Source organism: Chelonoidis abingdonii, chromosome 10, assembly GCF_003597395.2.
Source record: "Chelonoidis abingdonii isolate Lonesome George chromosome 10, CheloAbing_2.0, whole genome shotgun sequence".
Taxonomy (NCBI): domain Eukaryota; kingdom Metazoa; phylum Chordata; order Testudines; family Testudinidae; genus Chelonoidis; species Chelonoidis abingdonii.
The window spans coordinates 9,881,041-9,900,103 of NC_133778.1; the positions used below are offsets into that span (position 1 = coordinate 9,881,041).

At 45.4% G+C, this 19,063-nt stretch overlaps 1 protein-coding gene and 1 long non-coding RNA gene across 20 annotated transcripts in view; one reads left to right on the forward strand and one right to left on the reverse strand.

The window, feature by feature from the left end:
- Positions 1-19,063, reverse strand: part of LOC142047387 (uncharacterized) — a 135,262-nt gene that overhangs the window by 114,917 nt on the left and 1,282 nt on the right. The window lies entirely within an intron of this gene.
- Positions 14,493-19,063, forward strand: part of LRRFIP1 (LRR binding FLII interacting protein 1) — a 223,848-nt gene continuing 219,277 nt past the window's right edge. For 14 of the 19 annotated variants that reach the window (XM_032773283.2, XM_075069906.1, XM_075069913.1 and 11 more), the window contains exon 1: positions 14,515-14,639. In XM_032773283.2, coding sequence (XP_032629174.1) covers positions 14,550-14,639 — 90 coding nt within the window. In that variant the 5' untranslated portion in view covers positions 14,515-14,549. Of the gene's footprint in view, positions 14,640-19,063 lie in introns of all 19 variants that reach the window. The other 5 variants (XM_032773284.2, XM_075069920.1, XM_075069924.1 and 2 more) reach the window with 1 other exon arrangement.

Sequence of the window (19,063 nt, forward strand, 5' to 3'; positions counted from 1 at the left end):
AGTCCTACAAAAAGGGGAAACTAGGTCAAATTACAAAGGATGACTATAAACAAACAACACAAGTAGGTTGGGGTGAAATTAGAAAGGCCAAGGCACAAAACGAGATTAAATTGGCTAGAGCCATAAAGGGTAACAAGAAAACAAATGCATTAGAAGCAAGAGAAAGACCCAGGACAGGGTAGGCCCGTTACTCAATGGGGAGGAAGGGAGAAAACAATTCCAGAAAATGTGGAAATAGCAGAAGTGCTAAATGACTTATATTTCACTTTGCACCAAAAAGGTTAGCAGTGACTGGAGGTCTAACAGTGAATGCCAGTGAAAATGAAGTAGGATAAGAGGTTAAAATAGGGAGAGATCAAGCTAAAAATTATTTAAACAAGTTAGATGTCTTCAAGTCACCAAGGCCTGATGACTGAGGAGATCTCTGAGTCATTAGCGATTATCTGCAAAAAGTCATGGATAGGGCTGTCAAGCGATTAAAAATATTAATCATGATTAATTGCACCGTTAATAATAGAATACCATTTATTTAAACATTTTTGGATGTTTTCTACATTTTCAAATATATTGATTTCATTTACAACACATAAGACAAAGCATACAGTGCTCACTTTCTATTTATTTTTAATACAAATATTTGCACTGTAAAAAACAAAAGAAATAGCATATTTCAATTCACCTCATACAAATACTATAGTGCAATCTCTTTATCATGAAAGTTGAATTTACAAATGTAGAATTATGTACAAAAAATTACTACATTCAAAAATAAAACAATGTAAAACTTTAGAGCCCCTCTCCCCGGTGACAGACGGTAAAGTACAAAATGACTGATAACTGTCCTCATCATCCTGTGAGTGCTCCTGGCTGGCCTAGGTGAAGTTGGCCGGGGTGCCTGGCTAAAAATAGGAATGACTCCTGGTCATTCCCAGCAGATGGTACAGAACGGCTGGTAACCGTCTTCATCATAGCAACTGGGGGCTGAGCTCCATCGACCCCCCCTTTCATGTGTAAAGAAAAGATTCTGTACTGCCTGGCCTATCATAGCAGTGGGAGGCTGGGCTCCTCTCCCCCGCCACAGTTTAATAGTCCTGCCTAGACTATCATAGCAGCTGGAGGCTGCCTCCCCCTCATTTTTCTCACTAAAGTCAGTGTTTCTTTCCTGCATTCTTTATTTACTTCATACCAAACTGGGGGACACTGCAACGGTAGCCCAGGAGGGTTGGGGGAGGAGGAAGCAACAGGTGGGGTTGTTGCAGGGGCACCCCCTAGAATGGCATGCAGCTCATCATTTCCGTACACACGGACGGCTGTGCTCTCTGGTACACTGGTTCTCTAGTACACTTGCCCCATATCTAGGCAGAGACTGACTCTATTTTTAGATACAACATAAAGAGGGGAATGACCGGGGAGTTCTCATCCCATTTTTGTCTTTGCGCCCCTGGCCGACCTAGCAAAGGCCAGCCAGGAGTACCATGACAGCAGCAGATGGTACAGAACTACTGATAACCGTCATCTCATTGTCAATTTACAATGGCATTGGCAGATGTACAATAGGGATGGTAACCATCTCTGCTACTTTACAAAGGCAAATGAATGCTTGCTGTGTAGCACTGCAGTACCGCCTCTGTCAGCAGCATCCAGTACGCATACAGAGTGACAGTGACAAAAGGTAAAACGGACTCCATGGTTGCCATGCTATGGCATCTGCCAGGGCAATCCAGGGGAAAGGAGCAAAATGATTGTCTGCCGTTCCTTTCATGGAGGAAGGAATGAGTGATTGACATTACCCAGAATTCACGCTCGACACTGTTTTTGCACCATCATGCATTGGGATCTCAACCCAGATTTCCAATGGGCAAGGGAGACTGCGGGGAACTGTGGGATAGCTACGGATAGCTCACCACAATCAACGCTGCCTGAAATCTACGCTAGCCTCATGTACATGGATGCACACCACCGAATTATTTGTGCTTAGTTATGGGCTGCGTGCACTGACTCTATACATCTGTTACAAAACCGGTTTTGTAAATCGGAAAATTTGTAGTGTAGACATACCTCAGATACCACCAGTTTGATCTTTTTTTTTTTTTTTTTTGTGGTGGGCGTGGTTGGGTTCTGTAGTTTCTGCATTGGGAGTGTGCCTCTTTTAAGACTTCTGAAAGTATGCCCACACCTCATCCCGCTCAGATTTTGGAAGGCACTTCAGATTTTTAAACCTTGGGTCGAGTTCTGTAGCTATTTTAAAAAGCTCACATGGTACTTCTTTGCATTTTGTCAAATCTTGCAGTGACAGTGTTTGTTAATCAAACATGCTGGGTCATCATCCGAGACTGCTATAACATGGCATATATGGCAGCATGTGGGTAAAACAGAGCAGGGGACATACCATTCTCCCCCAAGGAGTTCAGTCACAAATTTAATTAATGCACTATTTTTGTAACAAACATCAGCAGCATAGAAGCATGTCCCCCAGAATGGTGGCTGAAGCATGAAGGGGCATATGAATGTTTAGCATATCTGGCACTTAAATACTTTGCAATGCCAGCTACCAATGTGCCCTGCAAATGCCTGTTCTCACTTTCAGGTGACATTGTAAATAAGAAGAAGGCAGGAGAATCTTTCATAAATATAAACAAACTTGTTTGTCTTAGTGATTGGCTGAACAAGGAGGAGGACTGAGTGACTTGTAGGGTCTAAAGTTTTACATTGTTTTGGTTTTTGAGTGCAGGTATGTAACAAAAAAATCTACATTTGTAAATTGCACTATAGTACTTGTACAGGCAAATTGAAAAATATTATTTCTGTTGTTTATCATTTTTACAGTGCAAATATTTGTAATAAAAAATAATATAAAGTAAGCACTGTATACTTTGTATTCTGTGTTATAATAGAAATCAATATATTTGAAAATGCAGAAAAACATCCAAAAATGTTTAATAAATTTCAGTTGGTATTCTATTGTTTAACAGTGCAATTAATTGCAATTAATTTTTTAATCACAGTTAATTTTTTGAGTTAATCGCATGAGTTAACTGCGATTAATTGACAGTCCTAATCATGGAAGATGTGAGAGATTCCCAGAGGACTGGAAAAGAGCAAATGTAGTGATAATCTATAAAAAAAAAGGTTTGTTTTCCTTTGTGGACCAGCTGCTATAGGGACAAGAGAAGACATGCTGTGTACTGAAACAGTGGGTGGTAGCCCCATTTACAGACATCGGAGCCAAGGATATAGACTGGTAGATTCTTTCTGAGAGGCAGTATGGCTGAAACTGGAGGACTCCCCTCTTAGGGCAGGTCTACTCTACAGGGAGGATCAACACTCTCTGATTGATCCAAGGGCAGTCGATTTAGCAGGTCTAGTAAAGACCCACCAAATCAAAGGCAGATCGCTCTCCAGGCAACCTCTGTACTCTACCCCCCGACAAGAAGACTAAGGTAAGTCGATGGGAGATTTTTCTCCCATCGACCTCCTGCAGTGTAGATCCCACGGTGGTAACTCAACCTTAGGGACGTCGACTCCAGCTACGTTATTCACATAGCTGGAGTTGCATGGTGTAGTTCACCTTACTGCGGTAGCCTGGACATAGCCTTAGAGAAAGGAGTTCTCTTCCCACAAGAGATGTTGTGAATCTTTTCATTTACTGCTCTAAAATTGAGGAAGTTGATACTTGCCTCCCGCATACAGATAGCTTGATATCAAGGCTTATGAAGTGCAAAGAATGATTAGCAACAGCCAGTAATAAAGGTGAGTCTATAACTCTTGATCTCCTGGTTTCCAGCCATGTGAATTTCCTTTAGGGCACAGGATATTTTGTTAGGGGAAAACCTAACACTGACAAAACTACCTATTTTTCACTTTTCTGCATTTGTAGAAATAGTTGAACTGTTGCTGGGTTTTTTCTTTGTTTTTGATCAACCCAAGGCAGAGACCAGCATGGAAAACTTCAACTGAAATGGTTAAAGTTTGGCAGGTTTTCTGAATCCTTTTATGGCCCTCCTTCCTGTAGGATCTGAGCATCTCACAATCATGAATGGATTTCTCCTCCCTCCCGGCACTGGTGTGAGGGAGGGAAGTATTATCCCTGGCTCAGGTTCATGGGTCAGTTGGAAGAGCTGCATTGTAAGCAGGGACTTTTTAAAACAACAAACTGAAACTTCCCCTATTGAAATCCTGTTTGTTTGCAGGGGGAGAAGGGGACACGAGTAGAAAGCCTGGTTTCTGCAGCTGCCTGCAGTGCTGTGACAAGCTGAGAAGAAGAACTAAGCAGGAATACTCATTACACCTTGGAGCATTACAGGACTCTCTTGTGCACTCGGCCCCGCAGTCAGGGGCTGCTGGCTGCTACTTGGCAGGCCAGTACAACTTAGCAGCCTGCTGCTACAGCTGCTGTTGGATAGGCTTAATTTTGACTATTTCAGACACTCTGGGCTTTGTGACTGTTGGTTATTAGATCAGGTCCAGAGAGACACGGTATTATTGAATGAGTCACACTTTAGTCCTTGAGTCACACCACAGCAGCAAGCAGCGTGACCATTAACAAACAGCAAGTAGGCTCCCTCTTCAGCTTGGGGATGGAGAGCAAGTGCAGCCACTGCCTGGGCTGGAACCTCTGTATGTTACTAGCTGTGAACTGTAGAGCCACAGGGACAGCTATAATGCCATCATCCCAACAGCCACAGCAAGCACAGAGAGAGATGCTGCAGGCAAGACATCCAGGCACTAGGCTCAGGGCTTGGAGTGTCTCTGCTGTTGGGAGAGCCGCTCCACCAATCCTTTGCGTGCAGAGCTGCCCTAAGAGGAATCCCGAGGTGTGAGGCGAGACCTGGAGAGCTGGTTTTATGAAACTTGCTGTTGCTCCCTCCTTGGGCATAAGGAGCATGCTGGAGTGGAAGGGTGTGGAGACAGAGTGCCAGAAGACCTAAAGCATATTGGAAGGGGCCTTCCCCAGGTCTCAGTAGCAGCATTGAAAGGGATCTTTTCTCAGAATTTAGGATTGACCGTTTCAATGTTATAGAATTTAGGCAAGCAAGGGGGAGGAGGGGCCAGAGAAGAACAAGTGGGATCAGGCCTTCGATGGGAAGAGGCAGTGCAGGAGCAGGGCCTCAGGGAGGCGAAGGATGGTGCAAGGGCAAAGGCTTGGAGGGGTGGGGGGAAGAAGGGCCACAGTTTGGGTGCGGGTACCATGCTCACTTTTAGGAAGCTTTCCCCTTCTGCCCCAAACCAAGCCATTCTTATAGCCCCTCCTCTGAGCAAAGGGAGGGAAGCTAGAGTTGTTAATCCCTTCTTTACTGGAGGCTTTGGTGAGTAGCCACTGGTGTAGCTGCAAAGCATTCATATAGGCAGGCAAAGCAGCCATTTCTATCGGTAGAGCTTACTGACGTTTCCAACAGGAGCAGGCCACGCTGATGAAAACAGCAGCTTTTGGCTTTGCCAGGCTATGCGAGGGCTTTGCATGGGTGGCAGCTACCCTGCTGCCTAGCCACCGACAGCTGTTATCTGGACAAATCCCGAAGGCCTTGGTACTGCAGTGCCCTGAGCCCTATCATGACATCTTTGCCCCAAACACAGCAAGAGCACCCGAAGGGATTTTTTCTCCCTGGGGATTACCAGCTGGAGAGGCTATCTTGATCCTAGGAGGAGGGGTAGCGAAGTACTTTTGCCCTCTGGTGGAAAGATCAGGCCTTCCCACCACCATTAGTGGTGAAAAGGAAGTAGAGCACAAATATCTATGGTCCTTATATGACTCTATTACCCTGGTAGCTGAGCACTTCATAATCTGTACTCGATTTCCTCCCAACACCCCTCGAAGGTAGATCTCCTATTATGTGAGATGCAGAGAGGGACAAGTATGCCTACAGTGCAAACGATGGTGTAATTCTAGCATGGGAATGCCTACTCCCACTAGTTTTCATCGAGTCAGCATGGGTGACAATAACAGTGAACAGACGGAGGTGGCACAGACCCCAGTGGAGGCCCACACTGGAGACCCTGGGTTACCTTCATGTTACCAGTCGGCACTAAGATCTATGCGACCACATCTTCGCTGCTACACCCACCCATGATACAATTACACCTTAATGTGCACTGTAAATTGTACTCTAAACAACTTGCATAGGAAGTTTCTGGGAGGGCAGCAATGAAGCCGTAGCTTCGGGGTCCTAGGCAAAGGCCCAAGCAGGAGACCACCCTTCTTCATGAGCTGGACACTGAAAGATATATAACCGTGTAGATGCTCTGCACTCTACAGTGAACATAGAAACAAACATCAGCTTTATTATGCAAAATAAACTCTATTTAACATCTTAGCTGCAGCAATTTAAACATCTGATTGCTTGCTCTGATTAAGCCAGAGTGAGATTTGACAAGATATACTGTAAGAGTAGCGCAGCGGAAACATTATGTTGTTGCTAGGGTGTAACAGTCTGTTTGCATGCAGGAGACTGAAAAGCCAGCTGCAAACCATTAGCTCATTATACTCTTAAAAGTGTACTTTGAAACTGGCATGGGAGACTTAGTCTTGGCTGGGTGTCATTGTTCACTGTTATGACTATTCTAATACGAAAGGAATCTTGGTTCTATTTTGCTTGTTTTAAAAAAGTGTCAAGTATCGTAAGAAATGCAGATATTTCTATATTTAATTTTCATTTAGGGTCTAGTCTATTTTATAGTGTAGCCAAAACTGAATAATGTACATCTAACTCAATATTTGATATTTAATTGGGCAGGTTCTGTATGCAGTGTTTTGAATGAGATGGTTTACATTTTGGCCAGCCCCTTTCTACGGAAATAAAATTTCTTTAACGGGCTGGAATGCAAGTGAAACAGGGGCTTATTAAATTACAGGGTTACGTTGTGCCTCCGAGGTACAAAACACGGACGGACATCCAGGGTGATCCTGCACCCATAACACTAGCTAACTGGCCATGTGTACTAAACACACTCACAGATTTCCCAAAAGGAACAATTCTGGGGAAACCTGGATAGATGGCAATCCTAGTCTGTTACGCTGCTCGGCACATGCAGGGAGTAACTTGAATTCTGGCTGCTCTCACCCAATGGCTACTTCTGCAAAGGCGCTTTTTAAAAAATAAAGCACCTTGCAATTCTGCTGCCAATAGCAGCTTTTCTGGTACATACCTATGACTACCCCTAGCCTGAATATGGGCTTAAATCCTTATCTAGAGATGTCAGCCACCAGGGCAAACTGCCCCAGTGCAAATTACACTATTTAAATTGTATCTACATCAGGGGTTTGCAATGATGCTGATATGACTTTTGTTTTTGCCGGTGGGTGCTCCTCTCTGCCCCCTACCCCTGTGTGAGTGGGGGCGGAGGACAGCTGGGGCCTCGGGGGAGGGGAGGCTGAATGGGGGCAGAGCCTTGGGGCAGAGTGCAGGTGGAGCAAAGGATGGGGCCATGGTCTGGGGCCCATAAAAGATTAATGTGGCCTTGCCGGTGCAGAGCCCCCGCTTAGTTTTTCCCTGGAGTTGGTGCCTATGCATGTAGCTACACTGGTAGTTGAAATCCCTGTGCAAATAAGGCACTGTCCATGATCCTTGGCCAAAATTCATCAGATGATCAGTGCACAGTTGAGGATAAGGGCCTAATGGACAAATTTATGGGGGCAATCATGGCATTCAGCAAAGACTGCAGGAAGGTGAGTTTGGGAGCCTGAGTTGCTGGTGAATCTGATGAGAGACAGTGGCGGAAGATGATGTTGTCATAGCTTTCCTACTCAGATCTGAACCTTAGAGTTCAGAAAATAAGATGCTAGCATGAAACTTCCAAGCTTAATTACCGGCTTAGATTTGATAGTGCTGCCACCAGCCAGATTTCAGTGTCTGGCGCACTCCTGGTAATTCCCAAACCTTCCTTTGGGGACCCAAGACTCAGATGCCCTGATCACAACAAGGAAATAACATCCTCCCTGTCACGCTTTATGTATTCCTCCCAGGGCTTATCTACGCATCATTACCCGATGGCGCCTGACGATCCCCCTATTCCAATTCCTTGAAATGGCAAAACAGAGTAGATCATGTTTTCTTTAAACCCTCAGTCAGAGTCCCTGCAAAGGTAAGCTTTGCAACTCATGACACAAAGAGATTTCCACTGCCCCCTGTTTCCTTTCCTCCCCCACAATTCCCTGGTGAGTTCTACTACGAAAAATCCAACAGGTTTTAAAAAGAAAGACTTTATATAAAAAGAAAGAAAAAGACATAAAATGGTCCTCTGCCATTCAAAGGTGACAATACACAGGGTATTGGTTAAAGAAACAAATAGCATAAACAGCTTATCCAGAAATACAATTTAAAAACATTCCAGCGAACTACACACATGTAAATACAAAACCAATATAAAAACCTATTGTCTTCTACCTTTGTACTTACACTTGGAAACAGAAGATTAGAAAGCTTGGAGAGAGACAGTTCACTCTCAGAGCCGAGAGCAACAAAGAGACAAAGACACACACCCAGAAGTTTCCTCGAGATTTGAAAAATCTTGTTTCCTGATTGGTCCTCTGGTCAGGTGTTTGGTTACCCCTTTGCAGGTGAAATAGACATTAACCCTTAGCTATCTGTTTATAACAGATGTGCATTAACTGGAGATGCAGACTAGCTGCTGGAGGGTGGAGGCTACAGTTCCATTATCAAAAAACTGGGCCAAAGTAACACGTCTTCTCTCTATAGAGAGGTCACACACCCTTACTTTGTTCCCAGCCCAAACAGCCTGTTTATTCTGGGTTTTGTGGGGCATCAGAGTAGATTTCACCCCAAGTGCCAGTCTCAGAAAGTAGCATGTTTATTTCAATGTGCAATCATGCCAATAAAATGAGGAATATGGATACATCAGAGCTGCCTGCATTTCAGTCTCCCCTAGCCAAATGATAAATTAGGTTTCTTTTAAAAACAAAGATAAGCAATTTAATTGACACAATGCTATGGCTGAGAATCAAACAGAAATGGAAAAGCTATGGTTGTCACAGCAATTTTTAATTCAGCCACACTGGCATATGTGAAGAGGTGTATGTCAGCACCTTACAGGAGACATTTGACACCTAGCAGAATTTGGTAATAAATTCTCAGCCTTATTGTTTGGCGATGAGAGGGTTTATTTTGGATAACTCAACCAACTACTAAAATGGAATCTCTGTCCAGACAATAGAGACAGCCAGGCACAAACTAAAAATAACCACTGTGATTTCATTTATATAAAAAGAAACAAAGTAAGATGAAAGAGCTTCTGAAGAAGGGTAACTGCTTGAAATTGCTTAAGAGGCCTCTCTCTCTTCTCTTTCCATAGCAGTTTGTGTCAGTGGGCTCCATTATCCAGATCTCCTTCAGTGAACAGAAATCAGTGTGCCCTTTCCACACATAGCCAGGAGACTGTCTTTTGGGAGGTGTTGAAATATTAATTAAACTGTTTGGCACATCTCTGGACAGTAGAGGAATTCACAAATGATCCAGATCCCATAATTATTGTACATTCAAAGCTCCCAGATCAACCTTTGGAAGTTATACCTGTACGAGGAATGCAGGGTCTGGTTCAACACAGACAATTTGAATAACACTGTGGGTAGTGTGTCGTGGCACTTTCTGATTTTAGCACATGCCTGAGCTATAATTTTCAACTGCCCTTGTGTTTTAAACATTCTGCTTCTCCTTTCTTAGGGTTGTATTTGTTTCTGTCAGAAAGTTTAGACCTTGAAAAAGAAAAAAATTTATCTTAGTTCACAAATAAAATGTTTGTCCCAACCTTGTTAAAAAGCAATGTTCATTTGTATCAGAAAACCACTAAATAATCTGGCACAATTGGCTGAGGAGGTCTGCAGGATTGGACTACTAGAGTCATAGCAACTCATGACTGAAGTTAACTGATATAGCTGTGTTTGAAACATATTCATTAGAAGGAGTGAGGTCATACCAGCCTTGTACTCTGGAAAACTAGTTTCAAATTCTAGCAGAAAGTGGGTCATAAAAGAAATTAAATTTGCTGTTTTTATCTGAGTCCCATGGGGATATATGTACACATTACAAAACCACTGCATAATTTAACACATTAGTGGTCTGTGCTCATGAGAGGCTCAGAACTCAAAGAGAAGGTCTGATGTAGGGTATCATGGTAGAGCTGTATCGGGCATTCCAGAGAACACTTGCTCCTTGTCAAGGCTAATTAATCCTTTGTGAGAAGACAATGGGCACAAATGGTTCAAAAATGAATTTTGTATCCAGCACTTCAAGTGTAGTCCAGGGAATCTATTAGAATTGATAATGGATGGTTTCACGTCATATGAAAATTCACTTGGTATCCATGAAGAATAGATTCCACGAGATTTGGGAAGTGGGGTAAGGTAGAGGGAGAGAGGAGAAAGGGACTAAGAAGACAGGAACAGAGGCAGCGCAGGGATGCTGCCTATAGCACTGTGCCTTGAAAACCAACTGAATTTCTATCTAGGAGGGCATTAACACAGGTTTGAGCTATATTAACCCTTTAGGAGCCCAATGGCAGCACCTGCTGCCAAGAGGGGTAGAGGGGCAGTGGAGCAACAAACGTGGAGGAAGAGAAGTCCCTGCAGACAACTCCAGCATACAGTAGTGTGGGTGTCCCTTTCCCCATGGATTCTTTGGGGTTGGGAGGCTTCTCCAACCCCTTTTCCTTGAGGGGATGATTTCCAGGAATCTTCACAAGATTAACCCCCTGGCATTTTCCTGCATCTTGCCATTCCTATATGTTTCCTGAGCAGGAAGGGGTGATCTGACTCCCAGAGGTGATGAGCACCTGCAACTCCTACTGAAATCAATATGCATTTCAGAGTGTGTCCTATAGGATTGGACCTGGCAATCTTAACATTCTCTCTATATTGTTCAAATCAAAATTTCTCTCTTTTTCACCTGTATTTTATCCTAATAGAAGATCCAGTAGATGGAATATTGCTGGAATAGCAACAACACTAAGAATGTTCCTGACTGGCTGGCTGTTAGATCTGACATTTCAAGAACATAAGAACGGCCATACCAGGTCAGATCAAAGGTCCATCTAGCCCAGTATCTGTCTACCAACAGTGGCCAATGCCAGGTGCCCCAAAGGGAGTGAACCTAACAGGTAATGATCAAGTGATCTCTCTCGTGCCATCCATCTCCATCCTCTGACGAACAGAGGCTAGGGACACCATTCTTTACCAATCATGGCTAATAGCCATTTATGGACTTCACCACCATGAATTTATCCAGTTCTCTTTTAAACACTGTTATAGTCCTAGCCTTCACAACCTCCTCAGGTAAGGAGTTCCACAGGTTGACTGTGCGCTGAGTGAAGAAGAACTTCCTTTTACTTGTTTTAAACCTGCTGCCTATTAATTTCATTTGGTGACCCCTAGTTCTTGTATTATGGGAATAAGTAAATAAATTTTCTTATCCACTTTCTCAACATTCACTCATGATGTTTAATATACTCTATCTATCCTATCGCCCCTTAGTCTCCTCTTTTCAAGCGAAGAGTCCTAGCACTGTAATCTTCTTGTTATATGGGTACCCTCCAAAACCCCAAATAATGTAGTTGCTCCTTGTCTGACCTTTCTAGTCTAAAATATCTTTTTTGAGGATGAGGTACCAACATCTATACACATGTTTGCGAGAGGTGGGCGTATCTATGGATTTATTAGGGCAATAATATATTCCATCTTATTCTCTATCCCCTTTTTTAATGATTCTACTAATCCTATTTGCTTTTTGACTGCCTTCTGCATCACTGGTGTGGTGACATCTTCAGAGACTGTCCACGATGACTGCCAGAGATCTTTTTCCTGACTCTATATCTAAATTACCCCATCATATTGTTTTTATAGTTGGGATTATTTTTCCATATTGTCAATACTTACATTTCATCCTTCTATTAAATTCGATTTGCCATTTTGTTTGCCGAATCGACTTAATTGTTGTGAGATCTTTGTTGAAGTTCACAGTCTGGCTTGTCTTAACTATCTTGAGCAGTTTAAGTACATCTGCAAACTTGCATCTCCTTTTAAGCCCTTCTCCAGACATTTAATGAATAAATGAATAGGACTGTGCCAAAGGACTGACCCTGGGGAACCCACCGCTTACCCGCTCCATCTGGAGAATTTTACCCATTAAATGCTATCCGCTGTTTCCTGTCTTTTTAACCAATTCCCATCACATAGAAAGGGACCTTCCTTTAATCCAATGACAGCTTAATTTTACGTAAAAGCCCTTCGGTGAGGGACTTTGTCAAAGGCTTTCTGGAAATCTAAGTACACTATGTCCACTGGATCCCCCTTGTCCACATGTTTGTTGACCCGTTCAAAGAACTCTAATAGATTAGTAAGATTAGATTAGTAAGGGAAGGTATATTCTTGTATAAGTAAATTAAATAAATAAAATATATTCTCATTTAAAAATTCATAGAAAAGAGTTTCTTGCAAGGAAATGTATCGTTGTTAGGTGGAGAAAAGTTGCCTTCGGAGCCTGAAGGAACAATCTTTTTTCTACCACCACTAATGGGGTATTTGTTTTGGAGACTGAATAGGAAAGGAGGAATGTAACTAGCGGTGAGCTGGAAGCTGGTTGGAATATAGGGGGTGCTGGGAAGGCAGAAGGATTAAGTGACTTGACCAAAGCCAGAGAGGGAGTCAGCGTCAGCCTGGATCAGGTGGCCAGGCACCAATGCAGTGTACATGCAAATCCAGTTGAAGTTGTGCAAAATTTATTCAGATTTAACGCATAAAATTATAGGCTGGGTTGGTACCACAGTCTATTAGTAAGATTGCCCAGTACTTCCCATTATGAGACCATTTTCAGTTGCTTATAACTTTACTTAATTGGGCTGAAATTTTCTTTGCTAACTGTCTACCTCAAACAGATGTTTTCTGGAAAATACAGTCAAAATGGTGCAGCCATTTCCAAGAATGAGGCTAGAGGAAAATATGTTGTTTTGCCTATGATAAAAAATCCCAGTGACTTTTACTTTGAGGAGCTGCAGTGCCTCTGTGCTTGAAACAGAGACTTAACATTTGGTAGAGAGGTGGCGGCCTTTGTGTCAGGGATATGCCTTTTGCTGTCCACAAGGCCAAGTTGTAAGACTTTGAAAAAGTGCAGCTTGCACATGTTCAGTAGAGATTTTGCAACTAAATTTCCTGAAAATTCCATCGGCAGTGGCCTGGGGCTGGGCAGGACTTTCCCTGCAGTTGCAGATCTGGACTTCTTCAGGCCGGGCCAGGATCAGACCACACATCAGAACTCTCTCTCCTCTGCACCCAATGACTCCCCCGCTATTACCTAGGCAGTATGGAAGAGGAAGCCACTTCATCTGAATGCAAAAAAGACTAGAGCTGGGCCTGGGGGCAGTAGGAGTAGACTGGAACAAGGAACCCGCTTGGGAGACCAGGACTGGACACTGTCAGTAGGGGGGTTAGAAATTAGGAATGGGAGTTGGGGGCGGGTGACATGTGATGAGAGCTGTGGGGAAATGTGGGAGAGGAGACGACTGGCAGCCAGTGGCAAGGATGGGGGAAGACTAAGCTTGGATGAGGAACTGCTCAGAGAGAGCTGGAAGGATGAATGAGGTGGAGGAGAGAACTGGGTGAGCCTGGTTTGGTAGACACTCGGACTAGAAACTGAGGCAAGGGCCCACTGACATTGCCCAAGAAGCCTGGTGAGGGAGTGTGGTTCTGGGAGCCAGTGGGGATGTGGAATGTGGGTGAGGAGTGAGAGGGGTATGACTGGAGCTCTGGAAACTGAAGAGACAGATTGGATGAGACTCTGGGTATTTTTTTCTACAAGACCCTTGCTTCATTCAATGAACAGGAAGGACCTTCCCCAAAGCCCCTCCCTACCTCCCCAAAGAGCCTCCCTACCGCATTACCATTCCCCACTCATCTCCCTCTAGCCTCTCTCTATCCCATCCCACTCTGCTAGGATGACCAGATGTCCCCATTTTTTAGGGACAGTCCCAATATTTGGGGCTTTTTCTTACATAGGCACCTATTACCTCCTACGCATCCCAATTTTTCACACTTTCGATCTGGTCACTTTACACTCTGCCAATCACCCCAATCCCCTCCCCACTCCACAGCCCCTCCCAATCCCACAGGTCTCCCACAGACCCTCCCCATCCATCTCACCACAGACCCTCCCAATCCCACCCATCTCCCACAGATCCTCCCCATCCATCTCATCACAGCCTCCCCAGCCCCTCCCCACTCCACAACCCCTCCCATCTCCCACAGACCCTCCCCATCCATCTCATCACAGCCTCCCCAAGCCCCTCCACAGCCCCTCCCAATCCCGCCCCAGGCATCTCCCACAGACGCTCCCTATCCATCTCATCACAGCCCCTCCTACAGCACCCCTCCCATTGCAGCAAAGCCCCGCCCCCTTCCCCGCCCAGGCCTCCTCAGCCCCTCCCGTCTCCCCTCCTCTCTCGCCCTGCCCCGCCCTCGGGCCGGGCCGTTGAGCCCCGCCCCCCGCGACGCGCTGTGCGTAGCCGCCGGCGGGCGCGAGGCGAGCAGTAGGGGTTCGTGGCGGGCGGCAATGGGGACGCAGGGGGCTGGGCGGAAGCGGCTCCCCAACCGGGAGCGGCTGACGGCGGAGGACGATGCGCTCAACCAGATCGCCCGGGAGGTGAGGAGCGGCCGGGCTCGGGGCTGCCCGTCGGTCTGGCAGCCCTGACACGGAGCGGAAGGGGGAGGGGCTGCTCGGCGATCGCAGGGGGCGGGACTGGAGACACGCTGGAGGGTGCTGGGGGACACACGGGGGGCGGTGATTAGGGGTGGGGGAGCGTCGTGGGGGACACAGTGGGGAGGACGTGGGGGTTGGGCTACGGACGGGGCGAGGAAGGGAGGGATGGGGGAGGAACGGGGTGGGGACAGGGATGGGGCGAGCAAGGGAGGACGGAGGGGCTGGGGGTAGGGACAGGGAGGTGGCCATGGAGCCAGAGGGCTGGAGGTGAAATAGGGGTGGTGGTGGTGAAGGCTGGAGCTGTGTGTTGCCTTGGGAGTTCCAGGGCGTTGAGGTGGCCCAGGCAGGATCTGGGTGTGTAATAAATAGCGGTCTCTCGGGGACGGGCTGCGGCTGGTGTGGGGTAGAGCCGCTGCTTGTCGGTCGCTGCTGCTTGATGGACTTTGCTGAAAGTGACCCTAGGTGCCCAGTTGTCAGACCAGTCTACTCCTGCTGTCAGGTGCCTTTGCCTCCCTTGTCCCAGCTGCACGCTGCCTCTGCACTGCTGGGCAAAGTTGGTGTGTCTACACACTGCCTGCTGTGAACGTGGCCACTGGGAGAGGATGCAGAGTCTGTCTCCCTCTTCCCCCTAATAATAAAATCCTCAGTTTTCAGTAGCATACTATCCATACTTTTGTTGGCTTGCTGCTCAGTATGAATTATTTTATCCTGCAATATGAGGAGAAATGTTACAACGTAAAGGCAGGAATGTAACACCCTCCCCCCCCCCCCACATATGATCATCGTTTGCATGGGATTTTCATGCTACTTCAACCTATTGAGTTTCACCCAAGGCTGGTTTAATATGGGAGGAGGAGGGGAATGATCAGGTCTCAGGCCTACACTGTGGCTGGAACCCTGATATGTCTGTCCACTGGAATGATGCACTATGTTTTGCTTGTATTGTAAAATTACTAGTTTTTACTGGCATAAAGGAAATGCCTTGGTGATATGATTCAGAAGAAAGTGGAGGAAACTTTCCAATTATTGTGGATTTTGTCAATGAAATGAGCAGTGAAGATGGGTAACATACACTTCTAGCTTTTGCAAGAAATAGGTCTTGAGTATCTGTGAGACTCAGTCATATTTTTTATTCTTTTTATCATGTGAATTCTGTGTTCAGGTTTTGTGGGCATAATAGTTAGCTATCTCATATATTAAATAAGTATGTATTTAAATAGACTCGTTTAGTCATACTTCTTAACTTATCCAGTCCCCTAAAAGTTTAAGCTAGGATGAGTCACTGGGCACTTCTGCATAGTTTTCCCTTCTTTCAGTGGCTTTAATTGTTGTTTCTGTAATTAAGATTTTTCTATTCCACATGATCAAAATTTTAAAACTCAGTATATTGTAACATACATAAAACCAGGTGTTAGTAGTAGTTTACATCTCAGGACACGCCTTCTGCCCTGATAAACTCTATTTTATGCATTACAGAGGAATCTGAATTGAGAGCATTTATCTGGTTGAATGCCATTGGGAACCAATGTAGAGTGGCCCCTTATCAGTTAGTGTTATAGGAGGGAGCTTTATAATAAAGGTGGAGTACAGCCTGCATGCTAAAATCCCTGCATGGCTACCCTATGCCATGCCATTTGTCTTAAAATCTTGCATAAACTTGCGTTATTTTTTCCCCCTCAGCTAGGAGACACTCACATGTAATTACAAGGCTTCAGATAAAAAGCAAAGACTATGCCAGAGGTTCTATGGTAAAGAGTAACAAACATTATTTAGCTGGTATTTTTTTATCTCTTAATGATATGCTGTGTATATAAGTAAACATTTTTAGGGCAGTGTCTATTATAGGCACTAACCCAACTGCAGCAAAAGGCAAAATTTTGGGTAGTGAACCTTGCCAGTTGAAAGGAGGTGATTTTCTTTTCAGGCTCTGTTTGACACTTCTGTGATGAAAAATGTCTTGAAGACATAACATTGTGTATTGTATTAATTTGCACTGTATATGTCTTCATATGGGATTTAAGAGTCAAGAAGTCTCAGGCTTGTAGGTTGGCTTGACATAAACATTAAGGGCTAGATCCTGCAAGATCCTGAGTGCCCACAGTTGCCCCTAACTCAAGTGAGAGCTTAGAGTTCTCAGCACCTTAGTGCAATGATTCACAGGGTAAGTCTACACTGTGGGATAATTTCGAATGAGCTTAAACCGGTTTTATAAAACGGATATTATAAAGTCGATTGTGCGCGTCCACACTAGGCACATTATAACCGACTTGGGGTAGTGACTACATGGTCACAGGACGTCGGGTATTATTTTTTCGGAGCGTGCATAGAGGTAGTGCTGTTCCGTAGCTATCCATAGTTCCCATCAGTTCTCCCCACCCCTTAGAATTCCCGGATCACAACAGCCTGGATATAGGGGCAACAATAATGTCCACAGGTGATTCTGGGTACAGCCTCACCCCTCCCTTTGTGAAAGCGAGCAGAACTTATCGGCTTTTTCCTGGGGAACTGAGCAACGCATCCGTGAGTCTGACTGCTTTCACCAATCGTGGAGTTGTAAACCTCGTCCATCTTGTGCTGTCTAATGGTGAACCATGAACTGCACAGCCAGGGGGAGGAGGAGGCAGCTACGCAGCGCAGCCGACGAGAAGGTGACGATCGCGCCTGAATTCTCCCTAACCGCGGCCCCCTGCATTTTGGAGCTATGCTGGAATGGGGCAGGTTCTATACCCATGAACGCCGATTTTGGGTGCAGGAAAACAAGCACAGACTGATGGGACCACATAGTTTTGCGCCGTGGGACGATCGCAGTGGCTTGCAAAACTTTTGCATGCATAAGAGCCACTTTCTTTGAACTTTTGCTTGCCTTTCCGCCTGCCCTGAAACGCCGAATACTACCACCAGATGAGGCAGCCCTCACAGTGGAGAAGTGAAGTGGCAATAGCCCTTCCTGGAAGCTTGCAACCAGACAGCTACTGGTCCAGTGGGGATCAATTTGGAGTGGAAAATCTACCTGTGGGGCTGCTGTGATGCAAGTACCAAAGCATCGTTAAGCTGCTGCTACGAAGGTTGTGACTCTGGAAACGTGCAGGTCATAGTGCTGGCTTTGCCTGCAATGGGATTCCCTAATGGGTGGGCGATAGATGAACCCATATCCCTATCTCTGGCCCCAGAGTGCCCAGGGCAACCCAGTACGTAAAACTGCAAGAAGTACTTTTCAATGTGGCTAGCAAGCATTGGTGATCACAAAGGGACGTTTCACCGAACATCCACGTGGGATGGCCAGGAAGGGTTTCATGAGCTCGCGTCTTCAGAAGCACAACTCTGTTTAAAAGGCTGCAGCAACAGGGAATTACTTCCAGGACCAGAAAAATAACAGTTGGCATGTTGAGATCCTGTCGTTATCTCTGGGCTGAGCCCAGCCTACCCCTTGATGCCATGCTCCAATGACAGCATACACAGGCAACCTGGACACGTGGTCAGGAGCTTGTTTTAAGCTTCAACAGGCTTGAGAAGTGAAGGATGGTGTAGAATCGTGCATTTGGCCGTTAAAAGGGCGCTGGCGAACATTACTTGACCTCGCTCAGACCCTCAGCCAAAACCATGTCACCGTTTGTTTATTAGCTGCTTGCTGTGTGCTCCACAATCTCTGTGAGAGTAGGGGGAGACCTATGTTTTTTTAATGCCTACGAGCATCCAGACACCAGGGCGATTAGAAGAGCACACAGGAGGCGGTGCGCATCAGAGAATGCTTGAAAACGAAGTTTCAGCAGCACGGGCAAGGGTCCGGTGTGACTGCTGTGTTTGTTTCCCCTTGAATGAACCCTCCTCCTCGCTTGCATTCATTCCCATGTAAGCACCCACCCTTCCCTTTACTACAGCTTGCTGAAGGAAATAAAGTCAGTATCGTTTAAAAATTCATTTATTCTTTATAAAAGTCATTTAGTACGTTTAAAATCATGTATTCTTTCTTAAAAGTCATTTCCCTGTAAGCAAACCCACCCTCCCGCTTTGATGTATTCTTTATTACAACAGTAATGATAAAAAGAGGCAAGAGAATTAATCTAGGTACCCTGCACTGCTGTGGTTTGGGAGGAGATTGGAGGGAAGGAAAAGGCCGTTATGCACATTTTCACGTAATGACCAGCCTTTTTCGTTGGACTGTCCCACGGGGGTTGGAAGTGGGCGGGTTGCACGAAAGCCTTCCCCCAGCGTTCTAACACGTCTGGGTGTGGAAGAAGATATGGGAAATTGTAGTACTGAGGGTGGTTCAAGCGTGGACTTCTGTAACCCCGCGCTCTTCCTGAGATCCCCCATACGTCGGAGGATATCCAGTTTGATCACGCAGCACTCCAGCGTTCAATCGCCAC